The sequence below is a fragment of the Haplochromis burtoni genome, unplaced genomic scaffold (genome assembly GCF_018398535.1).
Source record: "Haplochromis burtoni strain Fernald_Lab_line unplaced genomic scaffold, NCSU_Asbu1 Contig_12, whole genome shotgun sequence".
NCBI classification, from domain to species: domain Eukaryota; kingdom Metazoa; phylum Chordata; class Actinopteri; order Cichliformes; family Cichlidae; genus Haplochromis; species Haplochromis burtoni.
Genome location: NW_024582373.1, coordinates 4,490,024 through 4,512,813, shown reverse-complemented (window position 1 = coordinate 4,512,813; position 22,790 = coordinate 4,490,024). Strand labels below are relative to the sequence as shown.

Below are 22,790 nucleotides of genomic sequence, written 5' to 3'. Positions count from 1 at the left end.
CACTTCTTTAGTTGATTCTACAAAAAAATGTCCAAAATTATGGTATATAAGTATTTTGGCATATCTCTGTATGTTGTCTGACAGTCGTGTCCTTAAGAAATAGGAATAATCCAGCTAAGAAGATGGATCTGGTCCTTCAGTTGATCCATCCAAAGTTCACTGAAGCATATCAGTGAATGGATGGCTGTGAAAAAGCCATTCCTCAGGAACATTCAGCTCCTTCAAACGCTTGGAGAACTATTCCTGAAGACTACTTAAAGACATGAAAAGATAAGCTTGCCTAAGAAATTTCAGACTCCTTTGAAGATTAAAGGTACATGCCAAATATTTTGATTTAATTTTTACCTTTAATATGGCAGAGTACCGTATTTACAAGTTTCAGTAAATTGCTACACCTTTTTCTCATTTTCCTATAGCCAATTATAAAGAAAGCAGTGTTGGCTCAAGACATGTAAGGGTGCGGTATGTGCAAGTTTGTGAAATGTGAGTGAATTTAAATAACACACAGAGATAAAACTCAGGTACTTCCCATTGATGTTCCTCTTCTGACCAGTGGAGGGCATCATAAGACTAACAGAGGAGACAATCACTGCTGTGAGAAACAGAAAACCGCAATTAAGAAGTGAATATCTACCTTTAGACATACTATTTCAGTACTTATGGTGTGTGTGTGTGTGTGTGTGTGTGTGTGTGTGTGTGTGTGTGTGTGTGTGTGTGTGTGTGTGTGTGTGTGTGACTCCTCTGACTCATGCTCCTAGTTTCATTGCTCCTCAAAGTGTAATGTGACCATCACCCTCCCAGGTCAATGGCATCAGCATGCAGGGGGCGACCCACCACGAAGCAGTCAGCGCCCTCAGGAATGCTGGGAGTTGCATCAAGATGAAAGTGCTCAGAGAGAGGCTTCTACCTCGAGTGGTGCGTGACCTGGATGTGTCTCAGGATCCTCGGGACGTGGCTGGACGGCAGCTGTGCAGCCAGCACGGCGGAGGCCAGAGTAAACAGCTCAAGCTGCAGAGCGCAGAAGACTGTGTATCCAAGAAGATTGAGGCGGTTGTGTGCAATGGCAACGGCATTGTGGGTGGTTTACAAATATATATTATATAGCATACAAAACGCACTTTTTCCCCACCTGCCATGTGTGGATTGAACCTTCAGGAAACAGCACTCCTTCAGTAATTCTTTTGCACCTCTTCCCAATTTGCTCTGTTTCTCTTGTTTCAGTCTGATTTGGAGAGTGATCTGAAAAGGACTGTGTCTGAGCTGGTGGCGGAGGCTTTAACAAAAAACGATTTCCTAGCAGGGGGGAAACAGACGATGACAGTAAGCAGATTTCTTATCCTTCCTTCTGAAATAAAGCCTATTGTTATTATTTTTCAGGGAAATCTTAGTGTCTTGAGACACATCAAGAAAAGATGAAACTGCCCCATAAGTAAAAATATTGTATTAACAAAAACATCACAAGAAAAATAAATTTTTTTCAGTAATGTCTTAATGACAAATGACAAAATCTTTTGTGGAAAAACTAAATACATGACCGGCCTTAGACACTAGTTTTGTGCTCTTAGGAGAAATGGCTTTTTTGTCCTTATTTTTATCATAAACACAGAGGTCACATTCTAGTAATGCATCTGGTCTCCATCCTGTTGAAAGCTTCATTTGATTTTAACTGTCACGCAGATGGACTCACATTATATTCAATCACTCTTTGATAAGAGGCAGCTTACTATGTGCAAGCTGCCCAGTCGCAGAAGCAGCCAAACAACCTCCCAAACCATCAAATTTCCACTGTTCTGAGCTTCCCAGTCGTTAGAACTTTTCTTATGAAAAGCTGTCTTTTTATCTGCTGAGAGCACGTCTGCTGCTACCGTGGCTGCTTAATTTGTCTGTTCTGGTCAGACATACTCATTAGTAAGCTAATATTTCTGCTCTGTTGCTCTTTTTGTACAGCAAAGGCTTCTTCCTTGTGTGCCTGCAACATATTTTCTTTAAATTGTAGCGCGATGGTTGCAAGACTTACCTGCAGATCTTGGAGGCTTCCTTTTGCAACTAGAGACTGTGTGTGTGAGCTGAATGTCCTAGGGCAAACTATCTTGGCAATATTAGCAGTCATTAAAAACCTGCATCCCTTGTTGATGATGTTTTTTCATTGTGTAAAGACTTTCAAACAAATTGACTTGCCAGATGTATGCACAACCATGAAGGCTTTGGGGAAAATGCTTAACATTTGGCATAATGACACCAAACACTTCAACAGAAAGCAGAATGCAAGAATCGGAGAAACCATATTCCACCTGTCTCTCGCTAAGGTAGTGCTGATATTGGACACCTAATTTGGAACTCCTGACTCTAATCTTAATGGATCTGAGGATGTGCACTTAAATAAACCTTTGATTGGATTTTTTTCAGTTGGATTTTGCTCAAAATTATTGCTTCGTGTTTATGAGAGCCAAAAATAAATTTTTAGTGTACTTTCTCAATTAAAAACAAGCAAACAAATAATAAGAAAATGGTTGCAGGGTGTAAATATTTTATGTCTTGGCCTTGAGTAAGTCTCAGTCAACTGATCAAGTAAAAAATGGGACATCATCATTTTTCCACCTGAGTTTAAAAGAATGTCCTGTCTTCTGGAGTAGTAGATACTACTATTCTTCTGAGACTTCAGCGTCTTCACATCATATCACCTGATAGCTTGCCTCTTTCCTTACTCCATCTTGTTTCCTTCTCTAACAATCATGTGGCAGATCCCCCGGATCATCCTCACTCATCCCTCTACCTCAGATGAAGATGTGGAGCTCTTGTCACAAAGCCCCTGCAGAGAACTGCTACGTGACTTTGAGTGTCCTGGCAAACGAGTGCACGCTGACCGCTGCGACAGTGCTTTCTGTCTGCCCTGACCACAGATTGGTGCTGCAGAGATGCAGGACACAGACTGTTACTCTCCAGCTATTTGTTTTATTTCAGTACTGAAGCTTCACTGATGTTACTGTGTAGTCTAGGTTTGAAACAGACTGTTGGATTGTGGTTTTTACTGTCACTGCAAAGCTTGTTTGCCTGTCAGTTTCAACTGCTGCTGATAGTGTTTAATATTTTTAAAGCTTTAAATGCTTATTAGAAATGTTTGTTTTTTTCGTGCAAAGCTGAATTAAGACGACTGTACAGCTCTGCAAAGTCCACATAAAATACAGGTTGGAATGTCAAATGTGATCACTTAAACAGCGAATGATTGCTGGATACCTCTGCTTCACACCACGGAGTGTAAGTAATGGACGTAGAGGCACACAGTGTCTCCGCCCATGACAGTGTGAAGCCCTTAAACCTTTTATAGCCCACGTTGTGATAAAATGCTACATGGATGAACAGAGTGCACAGCAGGGAGTCTGAATCCCACAGAGACCTGAGACTGACTGAACTCCGCTTCTCATCTTCACACACCTGCTGTATGAGCAAAACGCACACTTGTGAGATTATACGCAGAGCTGAGGGAGAGAACGGACACATCGCAGGAGGAATCTGCAATCTCGCTTCCACAGCCCTACAATGTTCGGACCGTAAATGCATAATTACATCGTGTTACTTTCTCAATAAAAAGCAGCAATATCAATATTCCAAGAGGCTTTTATCTGAGTCGCAGGAGGCGTGTTTACTTGTGCAAATGTAAGATTGCACAATGCTGCTGTTTCTGTTTTCACTCTTCCTTTGCTCACAAAAAATTGTCTGCTTCTTTAATATATGGTAGTGATGACTCCTGGGTGATATTCCTTTAGGGATACAACCTGTTTGGAAAGCACATCCAGTGTGCGAAATTCAATTCAGAGTCTATTACTTGAAACTGTCTCAAGAGGTGTTTGTTTAAATTCGCAGAAGGAGATGAGGAGGATGAACATGGATTTGGAGGACTAGATAATAAACTGTGAATCTGGGAAGATTGTCACAGTGCATATGTTTTCATAAGTGCCTTTACTGTAGGAAACAAATTCCTTTGACAATGTCAGATTTACTGCAGTGATTTTTAGTCTTCAAATAATGAAAAACTTTAGGTTTACGTGATTCAGGATAGCTTTGAACCTTGGAGAGTTATTTCTTATTTTAGCCTTATGTATACCATATATATCTATATCTATCTATATCTATATCTATCTATCTATCTATCTATCTATCTATCTATCTATCTATCTATCTATCTATCTATCTATCTATCTATCTATCTATCTATCTATCTATCTATCTATCTATCTATCTATCTATCTATCTATCTATCTATCTATCTATCTATCTATATATATATATATTATACTTATTGCTTTCATAACAGGCACATAATATATTACCTAACTGCAGACTTGTTGCCTTGCAGGCTATGTCTAAAGACACATCTTTACAGTTAATATAGTCATATTAGTTATATTAGTTCTTATTAGTTGAATTAGCTGGCAAGCGTTTTCCGATATATTTTGCCAACAATTATCATTTTGACAGCAAAAATAACATTTCTGGATAAAAATGACATACTAATTGCCCATTTTTACCCAAGTCTTGAGGTTTAACTTTGTCAAACTATGTTCATCACTTGACCATACGGCAAAACAAAATAATCTGAAATGCATTAGTTTTAAAAATGCATAAACATTTTTGAATATTAAACTTCCAAAATATGTCCATACATTTTGAGAAACACAATCAAACTATGGCGTTATTTTTCTGCCACTATTCTGAGCGCATGTAAAAATTGCAGGTGCAAGTGTTGCATTTTGAGAAGAAATTTATTTTGAGTGAAGAAAAGCTAAATTTGAGTGAACAAATTCATTGCTGCGTGCAAAAAATGTATTTCAGTGTTTGCTATTATCCACACACACACAATACACACACACAGACCACACACACACACACACCCCACAACACACACACACACACACACACACACACAATAGCAGCCCCTATCGCTCAGTTTTTGCATTGGCGCTTGCTCGCAATGTGTTGCTTGTGCTCTCAACACTTCTGCCCGTGAGCGTTCAACTCTGTCTGTACACCGTTATATTTGTGCCACAATCATTCACAAAAACCAATCATTCACAGACTTACGAAAGAGGATTAGGGCCACTGGAAAAAAAATCAGAGAAAAAATTATTTTTTTCAGAATTCTGAGAAAAAAGTCAGAATTCTGAAAAAAAATAATTTTGATGAAAAAGTCAGAATTCTGAGAAAAAAGTCAGAATTCTGAGATTAAAGTCAGAATTCTGAGATTAAAGTCAGAATTAAAGTCAGGATTCTGACTTTAATCTCAGAATTCTGACTTTTTTCTCAGAATTCTGACTTTTTCATCAAAATTATTTTTTTTCAGAATTCTGAGAAAAAAGTCAGAATTCTGACTTTAATTCTGACTTTTTTCTCAGAATTCTGACTTTTTTCTTAGAATTCTGAAAAAAAATAATTTTGATGAAAAAGTCAGAATTCTGAGAAAAAAGTCAGAATTCTGAGATTAAAGTCAGAATTCTGACTTTAATTCTGACTTTTTTCTCAGAATTCTGACTTTTTTCTTAGAATTCAGGAAAAGAAGAAAGAAAAAGACTTGCCCACTTTCTTTCCCCAGTGGCCCTAAGTACAGACTTGGATGCAACTAATCTGATTGGCTGTTTTGGTCTCCAATCAGCTCGAAATGACAAAATGCAATATCCTAGAATGCATTTCGTTCACAACTCAAATGAGGTAAAATAAATTTCGTCTCAAAAAGCAACACTTGCACCTGCAATTTCTTTTTTTACGTGCGCTCAGAATAGTGGTAGAAAAATAACGCCATATTAAACACCATTTGTAAAATTTACAAGACATTTCGCTTGAGTCCAGACAACATTTACTATTCTTGAACTCATTCATTCATGTGTAACATGAACCAGTGGGAAGGGAGACGCCTCCACAGGCAAGAAAATCTTATTCATGCATTTTTTTCCACAACCTCGACTGAGAAAGAGCCCAAATTTGTGAAAGCTTCAAAGACATCAAAATGCTAAAACACAGTTTTCTCGTCTGCTATCCAGTTCCATCCGCACGCATTCATAATGTTACAGAATAATGAACAACTGAACACGCATGTCTCAGCTGGGTCCATCATTAGCACATGTGGAAGATTTTTGCAGGGAAGACCTTTTTGCTTGTGTTTCAACTATTGTGCCGTCATAATCAGCGTCCCTTAGTGGCTTCAAGAGAAGAAGAATCCAGTGCTGTTTGTTTGGATTGGCCATGATTTTTTTAAATTTCCTTTACTATTTATCTCCTCCACATAGTGCAAAAGACTGCAACCACTAACACAAGCTTGAAGATGTTCACTGTCGTCAAGAACAATAACTGTGTCTGAAGCAAAACTGCAGCCGTGTGTTTGTGTCTGTTTGAGGGAGAAAATGTAGTTGTGGAGACTCCATCTGTAGCAGGAACTACTGAAAAAAAGCAGTTTTGAGTATTTTGCAGGCAGATCAGTCACAATAGCATCAGAGTCTTGAAAGGCGCAGGTGTATGGTTGACACCAAATAAGGAGATAGCATTCAGGGGTACACGAGATCTGAGTTAATGTAATCATGTAATGCAGTAATGACTATGATGACAGCATTATGTCAAGATAATTGCTAATTCAAATGCTGATTTGCTGTAAGTGGATTAGACACACATCTCTGCTGATGTTCACTTATGCCACCCAAATCGATGTGTCACTACACTCGTAAGAAAATCTCCTCAATGATGAAAGCTAAGAGTCATGCTTCCTGCCTACATGTGACTCTCCCCCACACCCTCTTATGATGGATGCCAGATGTCAGGTGAAACACGATCACATTTATCGTTCGAGGCTGTAATTTAAAAGTTGAAGCTATCAAGATTTGCCACTCAAAAAGCATTTCGGGCACTTGTCGAAACTTATCACGATAAAAGAAAATGCCAATATTTCTGAGAGTATACAACAGTTTGAGTAAAATAGAAAGGAAGAGGAAGCAGGGTTGGAGTACGCTTTATCTTAATGTGTTTTTCTCTGCCGTAGACAGGCAGGAAGAGGGAGACAGCAGGGTGGAAATGGACAAGAACAGCTGTGACAGGAATGAAGAATGTAGTGTACGTAAAGGATTAGCATCCACTTCAGAGGTCTGTTTTCACTCACTGATAAGGGAGCCGGGAGGTCGATGTTGCAACAGGGTAATGAATTCTGTTTCTGCTTGATATCTCATTATTGCAAATGTCACATTGGTCTGCTGGCTTACAGGACTCTAGGTTATCTGGACACTGTAAATGATCATCTGATATTATATAGAATTTTTATTTAAAAGTATATAATTGTTGTTCATTCCAAAAAATGACAGTAATTTTATAATGCTGTCCTCGGTGCACCAAACTGCTGCATTCTTGGTGGTTACATGTGAAAATAGGACAAAGGTGCTATTATTCAGTGTTCTCTGCTAATACAAAAGCTTTGCCAAACAATCAGATAAAAAAACAACAACAAAACGTTCATAAATGCCTTCCTTTGAATCTTTTTTTTTCTAAGACACATTTTTTTCACAGAATAATCCATTTCACATTCATCTCTTTTTGTTGTAATCTGGCCTCTGTCAGACAATATACTTTTGTATATTCAAAGGAGCTTGCAAAGAAAAGCGTCAGTTCTGAACTGAAGAAGCTTCTCGGATGAGAAGTGAAAAGTCCAGACGCCTTTCATTGCAAGCTCCTTTGACTACGATGAGCTGGATGACTGAGAACCTTCACAGACATACTTTTTTATATGTGTAACAGATGATGTCTGCTTCACCCATCAGCCCTCCAACCATCCACTTCAACTCCACACGCACACACACCCACAAAACTGACTTGTCCTTATAAGATAATCTTTATTAGTCCCATTTGTGGGAAATTTGCATGCATGGGAAACACAGAAACATGCCAAGGAAAATCCACAGAGGATCACACGCGATGCAATGAAAGACTATAAGGGACTTTAAGGGTTCAAGAAACTGATGAGTGATGGGAGAGAGGAGGGGGAGGACTACAGGTGAGCACATTTAACAACAGACGATAAGAAGAAACACCAACACAGGAAAGGAAACAAACCTTTCAAAAGCCAGACATGAATACTAACACTTATCAAGGAATCGGAGAGGGGCCAAGGCATAAATATGGAAATGAGACAGAGGGTTGCACAGTGAAATACTAGGAAACAAACACTTATACAAATTACAATAGACACAAGCTAAAACAAAAGATAACGTAAAACCTATTTAATTCAGTTCTATTGATTTTGGTACTTTATATTCTAAGGTAAATGCCTTGCAATCATACAACAATCAGAAGCAAACACTTGGGCCATCCTCAGCTACCAGTTGGGTGTGAAGCTCTAAAACAATAAAAGTAAGAAAAATACTGAAAGAAAGCTCCCACTCAGGACAGTTTCTTTTGTGTGTCTGACTGTGAAGCAGTAATTTTAGTAACAGTAATGCGATTACTGAATTTTTTGAAAAGTAATGCTTTCTAAAACCGTGTTACAGACAAAGTAGTATTATTACAGTGAAACTGTAAAGATTTGTGGGTGACAACCGGATCAACTCAACTGAGTTGTGAGAAATGTGAGGAAAAAGAGAGAGTTTGTTTTAAAAGAAAGTCAAAAGCAAAATGAAACAGTTGTGGCTATTTTTCTCCCGTGTGTGTGCTGCTCCTGTTGTGAACATTGTTACCACTGCCCAGCAGGCAGATTGCTGTCTGCAAGCTATTTGTGGCTATTATGTGTCTATAAAAGGTAATCTGCAGGGTGATACACACACCAACTGTAATACACTTTGAACTTCATGAGAGGAGCTGAAAAGTGGGCATCCTGCTTTCCATATCTACTTTGATTTCCATGTGAAGTCATTTATTAAGTCTGGACTCAAGAGAAACTTCTGGATGGGGAGACATTTGAGACCGAAATGGACAGTTTAAATCTGAGTACGGGAGAGGTAAGATGGTTTGGAAATATATATACTTTTTTCTCTTGAAGACATTTAAACTTCTTCTTGGGTAATTGCTATAAAGCTGAAGTGATGCGACTGACCCGCCTTTGCCTTATTTTGACTTTTGTACTTCCAGTGGAGCTAGTTTAAAATGACGTTTTTAGAAGAATATTTCCCTCAAGGCTATTTTTCTGCTAGAAAAAGGAAACCAGGAATTTGATTTGAATGCATTAACACTATTCTGTCTAAACAACACTCTCTCTGTGCTCTCTACCAGCCATCACCACCCTCCAGGCTTACACACATAAACACTTAGACGCAGTTTATTTTCAGTGGTCGGGTGACTAACGGTTGCCACATTTTCACTCAGAGTAATTTCTCAGTGATTTAATGCTAACTTTTACTACAACAGAACTATAACTTACAAGAATAGAACTTATAGTAATGCTAATATATAGCTGGAACTTTATATATGACTTTTATTAGCTACAGTATCACTAAACTTTCATTTTTCTCTGCATGCCTTTTTATCCATGTACATGTTGCCCTAAAATTTTCAGGCGTTAACTGAAATGCCTTTACATGCTTTGCTGTTGTTATTGTATGAGATATGTAATGATAATATTTGTTTATAATCTTGAGCAACAGCCTAGTGAGCTCTGAAGCAGCTGGCTGTGAGCTATATTTGCACAGACTACGGTGGAGGGAGGGGTTGTGTGTTTGCTGTAATTAAACTCTTTGCTTAGTGGCACACCCAACTCCTTGTGCATGTGCTGTGGCGCAGCATGTACTGCTTTGATATGGATTTTAGCATCTGTGGAACACAGCAGTCTGGGCTTTACAGCTGTAATTATGGAAATTAACTGAGCACTGTGAATAACAAGGACTGATAACAATACGTGAGAAGTTACCTCTAAATTTTTAGATATTAAAGAAAAAATGCAAAAAGTGCACAATATTGAGGATATTAAAACTGTGATAATATTGAAGAAGCATAACATCCTTGGCATTCATTCATAATGCTGAGATTGCTCAAAACAGAGTTTTCATTTTGCAGGAGGTCACTTTATGGGAGTCCCTGAAGGCTCCCACACAGGGTGGTCTCCTTCAGGAGATGATTTAGTGCAGCTTTTATAAGGTCTTTGGGACGGGTTTGACAGACCACAAGACATAACTGAGTGATGGCACTCGCACACAGTGAGGACACACGCAGCACACTAAGCCAGAGGTGGCTGGAAATGTGATCCATGAGGACATCATGACCTCAGCAACACTCAAACATTCACGAGGGCTTCGCCAGGCAAGTAGGAAATGCCTGTTTTAACCTTTCACCATGTAAACTTACTCTGCTATGACTACAGAGGACTCACAAACAAGGGGGTTTCATAATAACACAAGTACATAAACAAGTTAATGTGATGACTCAGGATTATTTTAGCCTGAGAATTTATCTAGGTTGTTTATAAAAAGCTGATTAGTGGCACGCTGGATATAACTGAACCTCCTCACGGCCACAGAAGTCTAAGATGTCACAAAGCTCAAAACAAAATTATTGCTGTTGTTTTAATGATAAATTGCACTTAAAATTGGACTATTCATCACAGAGACAGAAAAGGTACTGACAGTGTTAAACTTAACATTAATATTGTTTCTGGTAAATATGAAAAAAAAAATCATCAAATGCCACTATTGATAACTATTTTTACACACACACACACACACACACACACACACACACACACACACACACACACACACACACACACACACACGCAAATTGAGAACCTTGTTTTATTGCAGTTTAAATAAATATTTCCCTCTCTCTGCTCTTACTGCATACAATTCATCATTTGCTAGTTCTACAGCTTCTGTATTCACTAAACATGCAGCCTAAATATGATCAGAAGCATTTTCTCCAAGACACCCCCCCAAATAAAATGTTATGTAATCATTTATTCAGTTTCCTTATTAATTATTTGTGCATAACACCCACCAAAACAGAGGGCATCGCACCAGGAAGTGTTGTTCCAGCAAAGTTATACTACTATATATGCATATATAATTTTTACCTAATATATAGTGCTGATAAATGGTCAAAGAGTTTTTTAAATTTTAACAACAGCTTATCAAGCTTAAACGTGCTGCTGTTGTTCAGCTGCTGGTTTTCTCTTTCTGGCGCGAAGTGGGCAATAAACAAACAAGAGAGACGGACTCACGACAGAAAAGCCGATCAGCTGATCATTAATCAGTTTCATGATTGAAGTAGCAGCAGGAGAGGGAGGGAGAGAGAAGAGGCACTCGCACCATATATGGTTGTTAAGCTTAACGCTGGAATGCTTTACAAACATTCAGAGATGAACTTACACACCTTGCAAGTTTTGTGAGGTGCTTTTTTGATATTTAGAATAGAATAGAATAGAATAGAATAGAATTCAACTTTATTGTCATTGCACATGCACAGGTACAGGGCAACGAAATGCAGTTTGCATCCATCCACCATATTTAATGGTTCGGATTATATTTTTTATTTCTTTCTGATATCCGATCCAGTAATTTAGGTCAGTATTGGACCGATACCGATACGTAATATCGGATCAGTCCATCCCTAGTATATATCATATGTTTCTAATGGACTCTAGTTGGTTCGTGTAAACCGGGAGTCTTCCTCACACACTAAGGTCAACTATTCTGTGCTGGGACCAGTTCTGTTTACATTATGCATGCTTATGTTAGGTAGTATTATTAAAAGAATAGCATACATTTTCATTGCTATGTAGATGATAGATAATACCCAGATTTATGTATAAAGACAGCTGACATACACCAGTTATTTAAACTGCAGGACTGTCTTAAAGACATGAAGGCCTCTCAATTCAATTCAATTCAATTCAATTTTATTTATATAGCGCCAAATCACAACAAAAGTCGCCTCATTTCCTGCTTTTATAATTCAGCCCTAATTTTTTTTTTAGAAACATAGTGTCTAACCTAATATTCCATTAACACTGTGAGGAATCTTCGAGTCACTTCTGACCAGGATATGTCATTCAATGTGCATATTTACTACAAATACGAAGAACTGCTTTCTTACTGTGCAATATCTCTAAAATTAGAAACATCCTGTCTCAAAGTGATGCTGAAAAACTACTACTATTACTAGATACTGGTTACTATTACTTATAGGCTGGACTACTCTCATTCCTTATTTTCAGGTTGTCTTAGTTGATCCAGAATATGGTGAGAGAACTGACAGGGACTAGATTGACAAAGCATATATATCCCGTACTGGCTTCTCTTCATTGGATCCCTTTTAAATTCAGAATAGAATTTGAAATCCTCCTTCTCATATATAAAGTCTTGTATAATCAGGACGTTGTCTTAAAGACCTCATAGTACCATATCACCTAATTGAGTGCTTTGCTCTCAAACTGGTGGTTAACTTGTGGTTCATACGGTAGAATAAAATAGAATGAGAGGCAGCGCCTTCAACTTTCAGGACCATCTTCAGTGTAACCAGCTCCCAATATGGATTTGCACATCCTCCTCTAAGATCAGGCTTAAAAATGTCCTTTTTTAAAATAAAACTTGATGAAGTGCTGGACCAGGTAACCCTGAACCCTCCCTTAGTTATGCTGCAACAGGCCTAAAGTGCTGGAGGCTTCCTATGACACACTAAACACTTCTCCTTCACCCACCTCTTTTCACACTCCACAGTATTTGTTTATACAGCACTTTGCATGTAATCATTAGTTATTATTAACCTCCTCCACAGGGTCAAAGTCTAATAAGATATTTTTGAAGAAAGAAAGAAACAACCTGTAGCTGAAGTCTTTATTTCCTGTAAGGAATTCAAACATCACACCTACTTACATTCCACTGTTTGCAATACACATCTACGTGACATACAATATAAATGAAATGATATCCTGAATAAGGGAATGCAGTTTTACATTTAACATGAATAAGAAATCTTGTTTTGTAACTCTCTGAGTAAATATTCTATCCAAGCTCCTTTATAAAGTAGTTTGGCTCATTCTCCGAACACTGAAGAGCAAAGGTTTTGTGATCCATTTTTAGCACTGCCTCAAATATCTGCTACAATAACCTCCACTGATTAGGCAAGACGCTTCAGCGGCCTCGCTCTTCAGCTTGCTGTTTGCAGCTGACCCCACCACACTGAGCAGAGAAGCGCGATTACTGAGCAGCAGAAACACTTTTGATGACTGTGTATGAGCTTTGATTGCTGCAGACAAAAACACTTTCACAAACACAGAATAAGAAACGCCATTAAACTCTCATTCTGGAGGGAACTGGAAGTTAGCACTTCCTCATATATATGCACAACACTTAGAGTGCCTCAACACACCAGGGTAATGTGTAGAATGACTTTGTGCAGTTTGATCTCAGCTTTGTAGGTGGAAATAAACATCCTTTTCTGCCAAATTTGAATTTGTAAACCTCTCAACTGCAGTGGCCTCAGTGAGAGTCAGCTGATTATCACTGCTAGCTAATGTGATATGTACTGAGCTGTAGAGGCTCCAGAATAGTTGAGTCTTTGATGTAAAGACAAGCAGCACAGCACAGCATTGCAAGACAATCATCTACACCTCAAAATCTTTTTAAATGACAAATTAACAGAGACAAAACAAAAGTATTTTAATAATGGGCTTCTCTGGCTTTTTTTAAACATATTTTGGTAGTGCCATGTTAATCATTTTGCCTCTCTATATCATTTATGCTAAGCTTAGCACAAGAGTGATATGTCATTTAACTCTTGACAGAAAAGTCTATTTACTCTCGTATCTCTTTACAAAGCAGTAAAAATGAACGTTGGACGGCTCCACAGCTTTATTACTGTTTTAATATCCTGCTAAACTTTAAGCTTAACCTTCAAAAGAAGTGTCTGTGTCCTCCAGCTTGGATTCCAGGAGGACTTTTGCAGAATCGGTGACATTTCCATGACCAGCTGGTCCACCAAAGAACTTGCACTTAACAGCATTTCTAGCTGATACACTGTGGTATTTGTTTTGATGATAATCCCGTTTAGTGCATTCCCCTTCAGTGTTTTTCTCTCTGATGACACTGACATTTTGACAAGCACCTTCTTGTTTCTTGTTGTTGTCATGGCTCTGTTGTTGTTCAAGTTTTAGTTCTCTTGATAGATGCAGCTGCTGTTGTGAAATGGTAAATATCATCAGGATAACAGTGATGAGCTGATCACTTATATAGCAGGAACAATAAAAACAATGCCACTTGATTCTGTTTGGCTTCTTTCTTTCTTTCTTAGTTTTGCATTCATTTCTTTTTTCTATTATCTCCGTATCTCATCAGAGCTGTGGTGAGTGAACACAGAGCCAGACCTTATGAGTTACTAAAGTATTTAACCGGCTTCTTTCGATGTAGTTCCTTTAAAAAAAAAAATACATAAAATATGAGTGAAACAGCCCAGTGCGCGCATGTCAGTGTGGCCAATTGAATTTTAAGGCTTATTACCATTTTAACTACAGAGTTATATAAAGACTTATCTAGACTGTAAAAAGAAGCAAAGAAAAAAATCTTTAAAAGAATAAATACAATTGTAAAAGGTAACATTTTTAATCTATTATATTTGGTGAAATTCAACGTGTGGTTAAAATATGGAGAAAAAAACAGCATCTCTGAAATATTAAAACAGGAAATTCATTCATTTTAAAATGGTACATCTTATTGAATTTTTTCAGTGTAGATGTCATGAAGAGGGAAATTAGTAACAGCGACCAACATTTCTTTCCGCTGTAGAGTCCATGAGGGTTTCACTAGTTTTTGAAGATCTACAGCTCTTGGCACTTTTCAGACTTTTCAGACTGCTTTGTTGTTACACAGACACACAGAAGCACTGATTAGTATTTAGGCAATTTCCTTCCAGGCAGTCAATCTGAGGTTCTTGCCTCAGAATAGTAATTATGTCCAACCCACAGAATGTTCTGGACATTGACAAAATGCCCAGATTATCAGTCTGCCTCTGGTCCCTGAAGTTTTCCTGAGCTTTTTCTTAGTGGTCCATTAGTATCACTCCCTGCAAAGCTGTGATTACATCTGTCACATGCATTTCAAAAGACCCGCTGTGCAGCGCTAAACCCATGAATATTCTCGCCCAAAATATGGAAATAAAAGCCGGCCCTGTGACGAAAACTCCTGCAGTGGAAACGCTACAGTTTTACTCTCAGTTGTGTTTGTTTAACACAAAGGAGGATCTTTTGCTTATTTGATGCTGATGAGAACAGGAGCTGATTTAATTGCAATCATCACTCCTTGTTGAGGGTATGTGTGTCAGGCCACTGAGCTGTAGAGTGCTTAATTGCCTCATCTGTGTGAAAGTGTGATGCTGGATAATTAGTGGTCGGGCATAGTTACACAACCCTGTGATCAGAAAGAGATCAGAAATGGGAGCGACTCAACGTTTCGTAGGGCGCTCGGCATCTTTCCTTAAACTTGTTTTTGCTTTCTAGCTTTTAATTGAGAATAAGCCTCTTTATGCTTGACTCAGCATGCTCTCCCATACTATATGAATGATTTGCTCCCTTCCTCTCTGTTCTACAGGTTTCCGTAGGAGTGCCGTCGAAGCTTTCTACTTTCACGTTTGTGCCAGCAGTGCAGAAATTGCCAATTAAAAACATTTTTACTGAGAAGGGGAGATCTGGAACTCTGACAGAAAAACCAGATAAGGTACAGCAGCACCACTTGTCCACAAGATGGCAAAGCAATAATTATATAACTAATATTCATCTTTGAAACAATTTGATTGTAAAACATTGATCAAATTTTATGCCTGATTTGTATTGGTTGTGACGCTGCTGCAGAGCAACGCTTTCATGCTTCATGCTTTGAGTGGTGAGTCACTAGCACTGAATATGAGCCCACTCATCTGACTTGTTATGTAAAAACTTCCTCCAGCTTATGTCAAAAGTTGAAGTAATCATGTTTTTGAAATTGCAGACTCGGTGTTAAAACGAGAAGTTTAAATTTCTGTCCTTACTTAAATCGGATGACAGCATAAAAAAGTCCTTTAAAAAAGTTTTCATAGAGCTCTACACAGCTCTGTGAAATACTAATCACACCTTATGATTTAGTAGCATGTAGAAGCATATTTAGCACTGCTAACTTGAAGTAATCTTTTTCTGTATAACTCTCTCTCGCATCACTGTGGAAGAATTTTGGCCCACTCTTCTTTAATGTTACCTCATTTTATTGTGGGTTGTGTTTGTTTACGTCCCAACACGGCATTTCAATCAGGTTGAGGTCTGGACTTTGACTGGGCAACATTTTGAATGTTTGCTTTATTTGCAGCTTGCTGCAGTGCTTGGAATCATTGTGCTGTTACACGAACCCGTTTGGGCCAAGCTTTAACTATCAGACAGATGGCTTCACACCTGATTCTAGAATATTTTGGTATACAGAAGCATTCACGGTTGACTTGCAAAGCAACCTCACTTCATCTCCCCTCCACCACTGCTCCCGATTGTTGGGGTGAGGTGTTTGTGCTGACATGTTTGGTTTTCACAAAATGTGAAAATGTGTGGACTGCAATAATGTCCAGTTCAGTCTGTTCTGTCCAAAGGACATTTTTCCAGAAATCTTGTGGTCGTTCAGCTGCAGCTTGGCAAAGCTAAATCTTGCAGCCAGGTTCTTTTCAGAAAGCAGAAGCTTTCTTTTGGTGAACAGTACGGTCATTAACTTGAACAGGGAGCTGAGAGTCTGAGATGCCTGCTCTTATTTATTTTTTATTATTGTGCAACTCCTCTGACCTTGGGATGAATTTGCTGGGAAGTTTATATCATTGTGTTAACACACACCTGACTGCTCAACACCAGCAAACTGCCAAATATTCTGCTTTCATAGAGGTAGTCACACCTGCTGATAATCAAGATTAATCAAGTGCATTTAGTTAATCTTACTTAACCTTTTTAATTCCTATGAAAACAGTAAGGGTGTACTTCATTTTTCACATGACTACAAATATATCCACTTTCCTTTTACATCATGATATGTACATTGCCATTTTTCTCACTCTAATAAGTCTCAAAATGAAATACTTATTTAATCAAACTTCATATATTTTGTCAATGAATTACTCAACTAAATTTGCATGTGACTGTATATGTCTTTGGAAACAAACCACACAAACCCTATTTTTTATTAAAGGAAATTGGAATGAATATGTCCCTTTTTTCCATTAAACTCTTCCTGCATGGGGGACACCCCAAGTCAGTTTCGCCTTAGGTTAAGCTAGGGTTAGGTTTATCACCTATGATGGCTTAGACTTCAGACAGAATATTAAATTCTTTTCAGTGGAAAATGAAACGTAAACTTTCCAAATGACTCTAATTGTAAACGACTAATAATGCCAGTCACCCGAGGATCAAAAGACACACCTTAGTTTCTGAGACTCTTGGTACTTCCTTCTCAGACATTGCAACAGACATCCGCGTGAATCACCTTCCCAGAGGAAAAGGCTATAATTAGTTCTCAGGTTCACAATGAAAATATTTTACCCAGGTAGAAATTTCCTGTTACATTTCTACATCTTTAAACAAATTGATGGAGTCAAATTATTCTAGGTATTCCAGCAGCCAGACTCACACAGCCTATATCATGTTTGAAGATTCATATATCCACATCAAACATATGTCAGAGTGACCTCGGGCATTAAATTACATGTTCTCTGACTGTAAAGGGCAGAAGAAATGGTTCTGCTGCTAATGACGCTCCTCGGCTCATCGTGTGAAAGTTACATTTTGTATAAAATAAGGAGCAAAAATGAATCAAATGTAAATAATCTCACACCATATACGTAACATTTTTTCTGCTGGAAATTACTTTAGTGCACACACACACACACACACACACACACACACACACACACACACACACAGACATTAGAAACACCAGCTGATCTCGGGGAGGGGGCTGATGCTGACCATCAGTTGTCACGATTGCTGAAGGGGTTAACGTGCTATTGGATGATGATGCAGCATCTAAATCACAGCAGCATCACAGCTCTGCGTGCCTGGAGTCAGCTTGCTGTCTGCCTCTATATAGACTTCAAAGTTCTTCTCACTAGGGGGGTGACACCATTAGTTTCTCATCTTCCTCCACAGCTATTGCTTACAGGAGTGATAGCCCTTCATGTTATTAACTGACAACATATAGGCGTAGCTACGCTGCTGCAGTGCAGAGAAGTGAAGAGAAGCCTGTGTTCAGTCTTTTCGTAAATGAACAACATAGAACTCTGAGTGTGTGTGTGTGTGTGTCTGTGTGTGTGTGTGTTTGCATGCATCCAAATTTCCCTGCTATGAATGCAGCTGATCTTCTGAGTTTTCTTCTCTATTCAGTTGGACTTCTACAGTGATCTATATCTTCCTCTCATATGGTTGCATTTTTTTTCTGTTATTCAATTAGAAAATGATTAAACACCTGTGGAAGTTAGCTACAGAGGTTCTTCTCATATAGATTTAAATGATCAGGTTTTATCATCTATATTAAGAAGTAATTAAGTATTACTGCAATCAAGCCTGATAGCTTTTTATATAATGATAAAAAACTATAAATGAGAAATGGAGTTGTATATAACTCCGTTGTACTCGGTTAAACACTCAAAGTGCTTTCTTAATACCTTTACACACCAGAAAAATAAAAATCGTCAAATGTTTTATTTAAAAGGTTTTTCGGACTCACCTGTTCTTAATGAAGTTGCTCATACATGTAATTTCACTGGACAAATTTGCAGCGTTTAGCTCACATTCTTCTTTTTTTTTTCTTTTGAATTTTTCTCTTGCAAATAAACAGATCTGACCAATCAGACCAAAGGATTTGGCTGCAACTATGCTAGAGGCTCAGGCGTGCACCAGTATTGAATATACAAGTAGTAAAATAATATTATTTTACCTCAGACACACAGCTAGATGCTGCTCCGGGTCGATCGACTTTCTGAAATTATTTCTCTTGCTCCTTGGATGTGGCCCCAAATCTGCCAGCAAGAGCTCAAACTGTCCCACTGACATCCTGAAATATATAAGAAAGTGGCCGTGATACGGCTTCAACTCCTGGATCGAGCCATGAAATTGTCAGTGCTCCTGCCTTGTACTGAAAATCGGATGATGGACCCGGAATCCTCTCAGTAAGGCCCTTTACTACCAGTCTCATTCACACACACACACACACACACACACACACACACACACACACACACACACACACACACACACACACACACACACACACGCACACACACACAAGCACTTTTATGTACACTTAATGCATGTATGCCCAAGCCTACTCTCGTGTGCAGACTGGAGGAGCTGAGGGCTCAATCCTCAGACGTTCCAGTTGGCAGACGACAGATGTTGGTGTTATTACTCAAGAAACAAATCATGTATTACATGATACTAATGACTTTTCCTAAAAGCAATGCAGTATGTTAATTAATTGCTTTCCGCAGAAAGTAACTCACCTTAATGCTGCAAGCTTGGCTGCTCATCACTGCCTTTGTTACCTGAAGTTCAGGGTCAGGCTGCCGGGTCAGCAAACACTCAGCCTTAACATCATTCTCAGTTCTTGGCTAGCTTTGTGTTGGCATGCTGTCTAGTTGATGTTGTGTCGGGAGTATACTGGATTTGTTTCTGTCCTGGACACAGTTTTCATTTCACCATTGCACTAATGTCCTTATCTCCACTGCTGAAAAGCTGTCGATCACTCCACCATTGCCCTCCTGCACAGGAACCAAAATCAGCTGACCGTAAAAGGAGGCAAAAGGTTGTTTGATATATTTTCTTTTCTTTCTATTCTTAATGTGCAGACAACTGAAGAACCTTTGTAATGCAAGTAATGACATAATTGTGCTGTCACGTAATAACTGACTTTAGTGTAATAAGTTTCATTACTGTGTGACTGATTACAGTAACACGTTACACCCAACATTAAAGGGTACGTGTGAGTCACAGCCACCTCAAAAAGGAAAGAAAATTATAAATAAATGTAAAATTATAAATAATGAAAAATAATGCATAGAATTTTGTTACATGGTGGTACGCTGGTGCCTCACTGAGTGACATGCTTTTAAATCTTCAACACACACAAGTCGCCCCTGAAATAAAGCTCTCTTTGTTTCCTCCTTTAATTTTTCTCTCCCCTATTTGTTCAAGTCCTTGTCATCCTGGATAAAAGAAAGGCATTCGATAACAGTGAAAAAGGCTGCTTTCTGCTCTCAAATTATCCACTTTGTGAAGCCGAGTTATGAACTCATTTTCACACCACTTTCCATTAAGCGCAGAAAAAAAGCCTCTTTGGTTCCACTATTGCAATCTTCCCTGCTCAGCCGCTGATATTTTACACTCAGGTTAACAGGGTGCCCATCAGTTTCACGCAGCGATCCGAGACCAGACTGAATGAGCCAGTCACATCTTTATTAATCTTCTATTCATTTGGGTTTTTGTTAAAACTGAAATCTAACACGAACAGTTGATCCCACCATTTGAAGTGCAAGAAAACAACTCCATAACACTCTTTCAAATTATTTCATTTTAATTATTTCTACGGGACTGATCCAATTCTGGGCTCCTTGTGGTCATTAATTGAGGGCTGGCAGCCCAAACACACAGACATTTGACTGGTATTATCTGCCTTCTGATCTAGTTCTTTGCTGGGGAGCAAAAAATTTCCCACAAATCTGGACAGATATCTTTGACTTGCTTCCATCCTTTGGCACAGCCTTTCCACACAATCCCCCAAATCCTTTTTTCTCTCCCTTTAATGAATTCAGTGTCACAGGATCTAAAGGTCCATCTGCGAGAGAGGCAGACTAACAAACGACTGCTCAGTTATCGCCATCCTTGATATGTCTTTCTTAATGAGATGTTATATGGTTATTAGAAGTGAAGCTGTAGTCGCTGACAGGCCAGAGTGCAGATCAGACTCTGTTTGGTCCATCACTCAACTATGGGGGGAGATTAATTAATGAGCAGACTTTTTCGTTTTTCCTCTGTCTGTGAAGACACCGGTTTATTACAGTGTGTGCCTTGTTTCTGCTGAGTTGTAGCCTCAAGTTGCACACAGCTATCTGGGATAACTATGCCTTTCATAATATGCATAAAAATAACAGGCTGGCAGTGCAGTGCAAATATTTCATTGGTGTGGCTTCATCGCTTCATCACAGCTCAGTGCTCCTCCTGATATTGTGCTTTCATGTCAGCTGTATATAAACACGACTCCAGCATCTACCTCCACCTGCTGTCTATAGCTCATGCTAAAACCCACATCCAGCCACACGTTGCTCACTTTGGCTCATCGAACGATTCCACTGTCTACACTTATTGCCTGAATTGAGCTGACTCCTATATTGACATCCCAATATTCAGAATGTAAAGAATTCCTAGTGAGACATTCAAGAGCTCATTCATCCTTCAGTGTGATTTAGAGCAGTCAGATTTAGAGGGAAGACACGTCTTTGCGATCGATGGTGATAAGTTCTCATTGACAGTTTGCCTTCTGATTGGCTGACATTAATTTGAAATGAGGCTGTACAACACAATACTCAGATTCTTCCCATAATTACTAACTCATTTTGACTTTTTTCTTCATTTTTATTCCCACTTAATCTGCGGTGCATCACAGATTTTCTTCAACTCTACAATGAATGCACCAATGCTGAGCAATGAGCACATCTCTTTCTGAAATACCCAGCGCTAAATCTTCAGTTTCTTGCTAAAAGATGGGGAAGCTTAACTAAGCCACCATAATAAATAAATGTTGTGATATTAATTAGTTAAGAACTAGGCAAACCAGAGCAAGACATGTGAAGTTAAAATACTATATTTGTATCATAGAGGCAATAATTTATCTTATCACTTACATTAACATTACTTTTTTTTTTAATGGCACTTAGTTTAGATAAGAAAAATCCCTTTATTTAGAACCTGAGATATAGGTTCTAAATATAATGACATTTGACACAAGGTGTTTGATAATCTTACTGACATTAGATGACATTTATGCTGCACACACTTCCAGAAATGAATGTCCTTCTGGCAGCTTTTCATTGCTTTGATTACTGCTCCTCTACATTACAGGCAAAAGAAAAATACAGAGAATTTTTAAATTGGTTCAGAAATCTGAAGGTTGTCATTATAAGATAATGTTGTATGTATATTTAGCACCCTAATTGCCATGCCAGGGAGAGTGTGCTCATATCTATAATGATTCATATAATGAGCAGTTACACGTTTTAGCTCAACATGTATTTTCACAGATAATCCTGTTTTAAACTGGATTCCTGAAATGCATTTATAGTTCACTCACTAATATTAATTATATGGAAAACAATGAAAAGGCCTCATTTTTGGTTATCTGTGGCACTGGGTTTAAACAGTGTTGGCCTCTGCAACACAAAGTGAAATGAATGTTCTAAAAAATGTGAACTTAACTTAATAGAGTTCATTTGAAGTTCTTCAGTGTCTAAAATGTATGCCACAAGGCTGCAGGAATATGTGCACTGCTGGTGTCGTGACTCAGGAAACTTAGTTTTACAACTTACCAGTTTGCCTGGAAATATGTGACTAACACTGTGAAATGGTGCATTTTAAACCAAATTCTATTTCTTTTCTTTTTTTTTTTTGCTAAGTCTAACCACACAGTTTTATAATATATTTCTGAAATTGTAGCTATATAGTCAGAGATGTTTCTTATATAAAACGTCTATGTGCTTTATACAGCAGACCCCATTCACACAAGCACTTTTTCCTACATGTGAGTGCTTTCTATGTACCATTTACACAGATTCACACTCTGGTGAATACATCA

General features: G+C 38.4%; 2 protein-coding genes across 4 annotated transcripts in view; both read left to right on the top strand.

Moving 5' to 3' along the window:
* The window catches only part of LOC102304411, a 7,028-nt gene extending 2,959 nt beyond the window's left edge, over positions 1-4,069 (top strand). The window contains exons 4-6 of the mRNA XM_042215749.1: positions 802-1,074; positions 1,222-1,320; positions 2,742-4,069. Coding sequence (XP_042071683.1) covers positions 817-1,074; positions 1,222-1,320; positions 2,742-2,894 — 510 coding nt within the window. The 5' untranslated portion in view covers positions 802-816 and the 3' untranslated portion in view covers positions 2,895-4,069. The remainder of the gene's footprint in view (positions 1-801; positions 1,075-1,221; positions 1,321-2,741) is intronic.
* Positions 4,070-8,736: 4,667 nt separating this feature from the next.
* LOC102296123 (muscular LMNA-interacting protein) overlaps positions 8,737-22,790 on the top strand; it is a 37,300-nt gene continuing 23,246 nt past the window's right edge. Inside the window, exons 1-2 of one of the 3 annotated variants that reach the window (XM_005915528.3) lie at positions 8,737-8,963; positions 15,537-15,662. In XM_005915528.3, the coding sequence (XP_005915590.1) occupies positions 8,934-8,963; positions 15,537-15,662 (156 nt within the window). In that variant the 5' untranslated portion in view covers positions 8,737-8,933. The remainder of the gene's footprint in view (positions 8,964-15,536; positions 15,663-22,790) is intronic. The other 2 variants (XM_005915527.2, XM_005915529.3) reach the window with 2 other exon arrangements.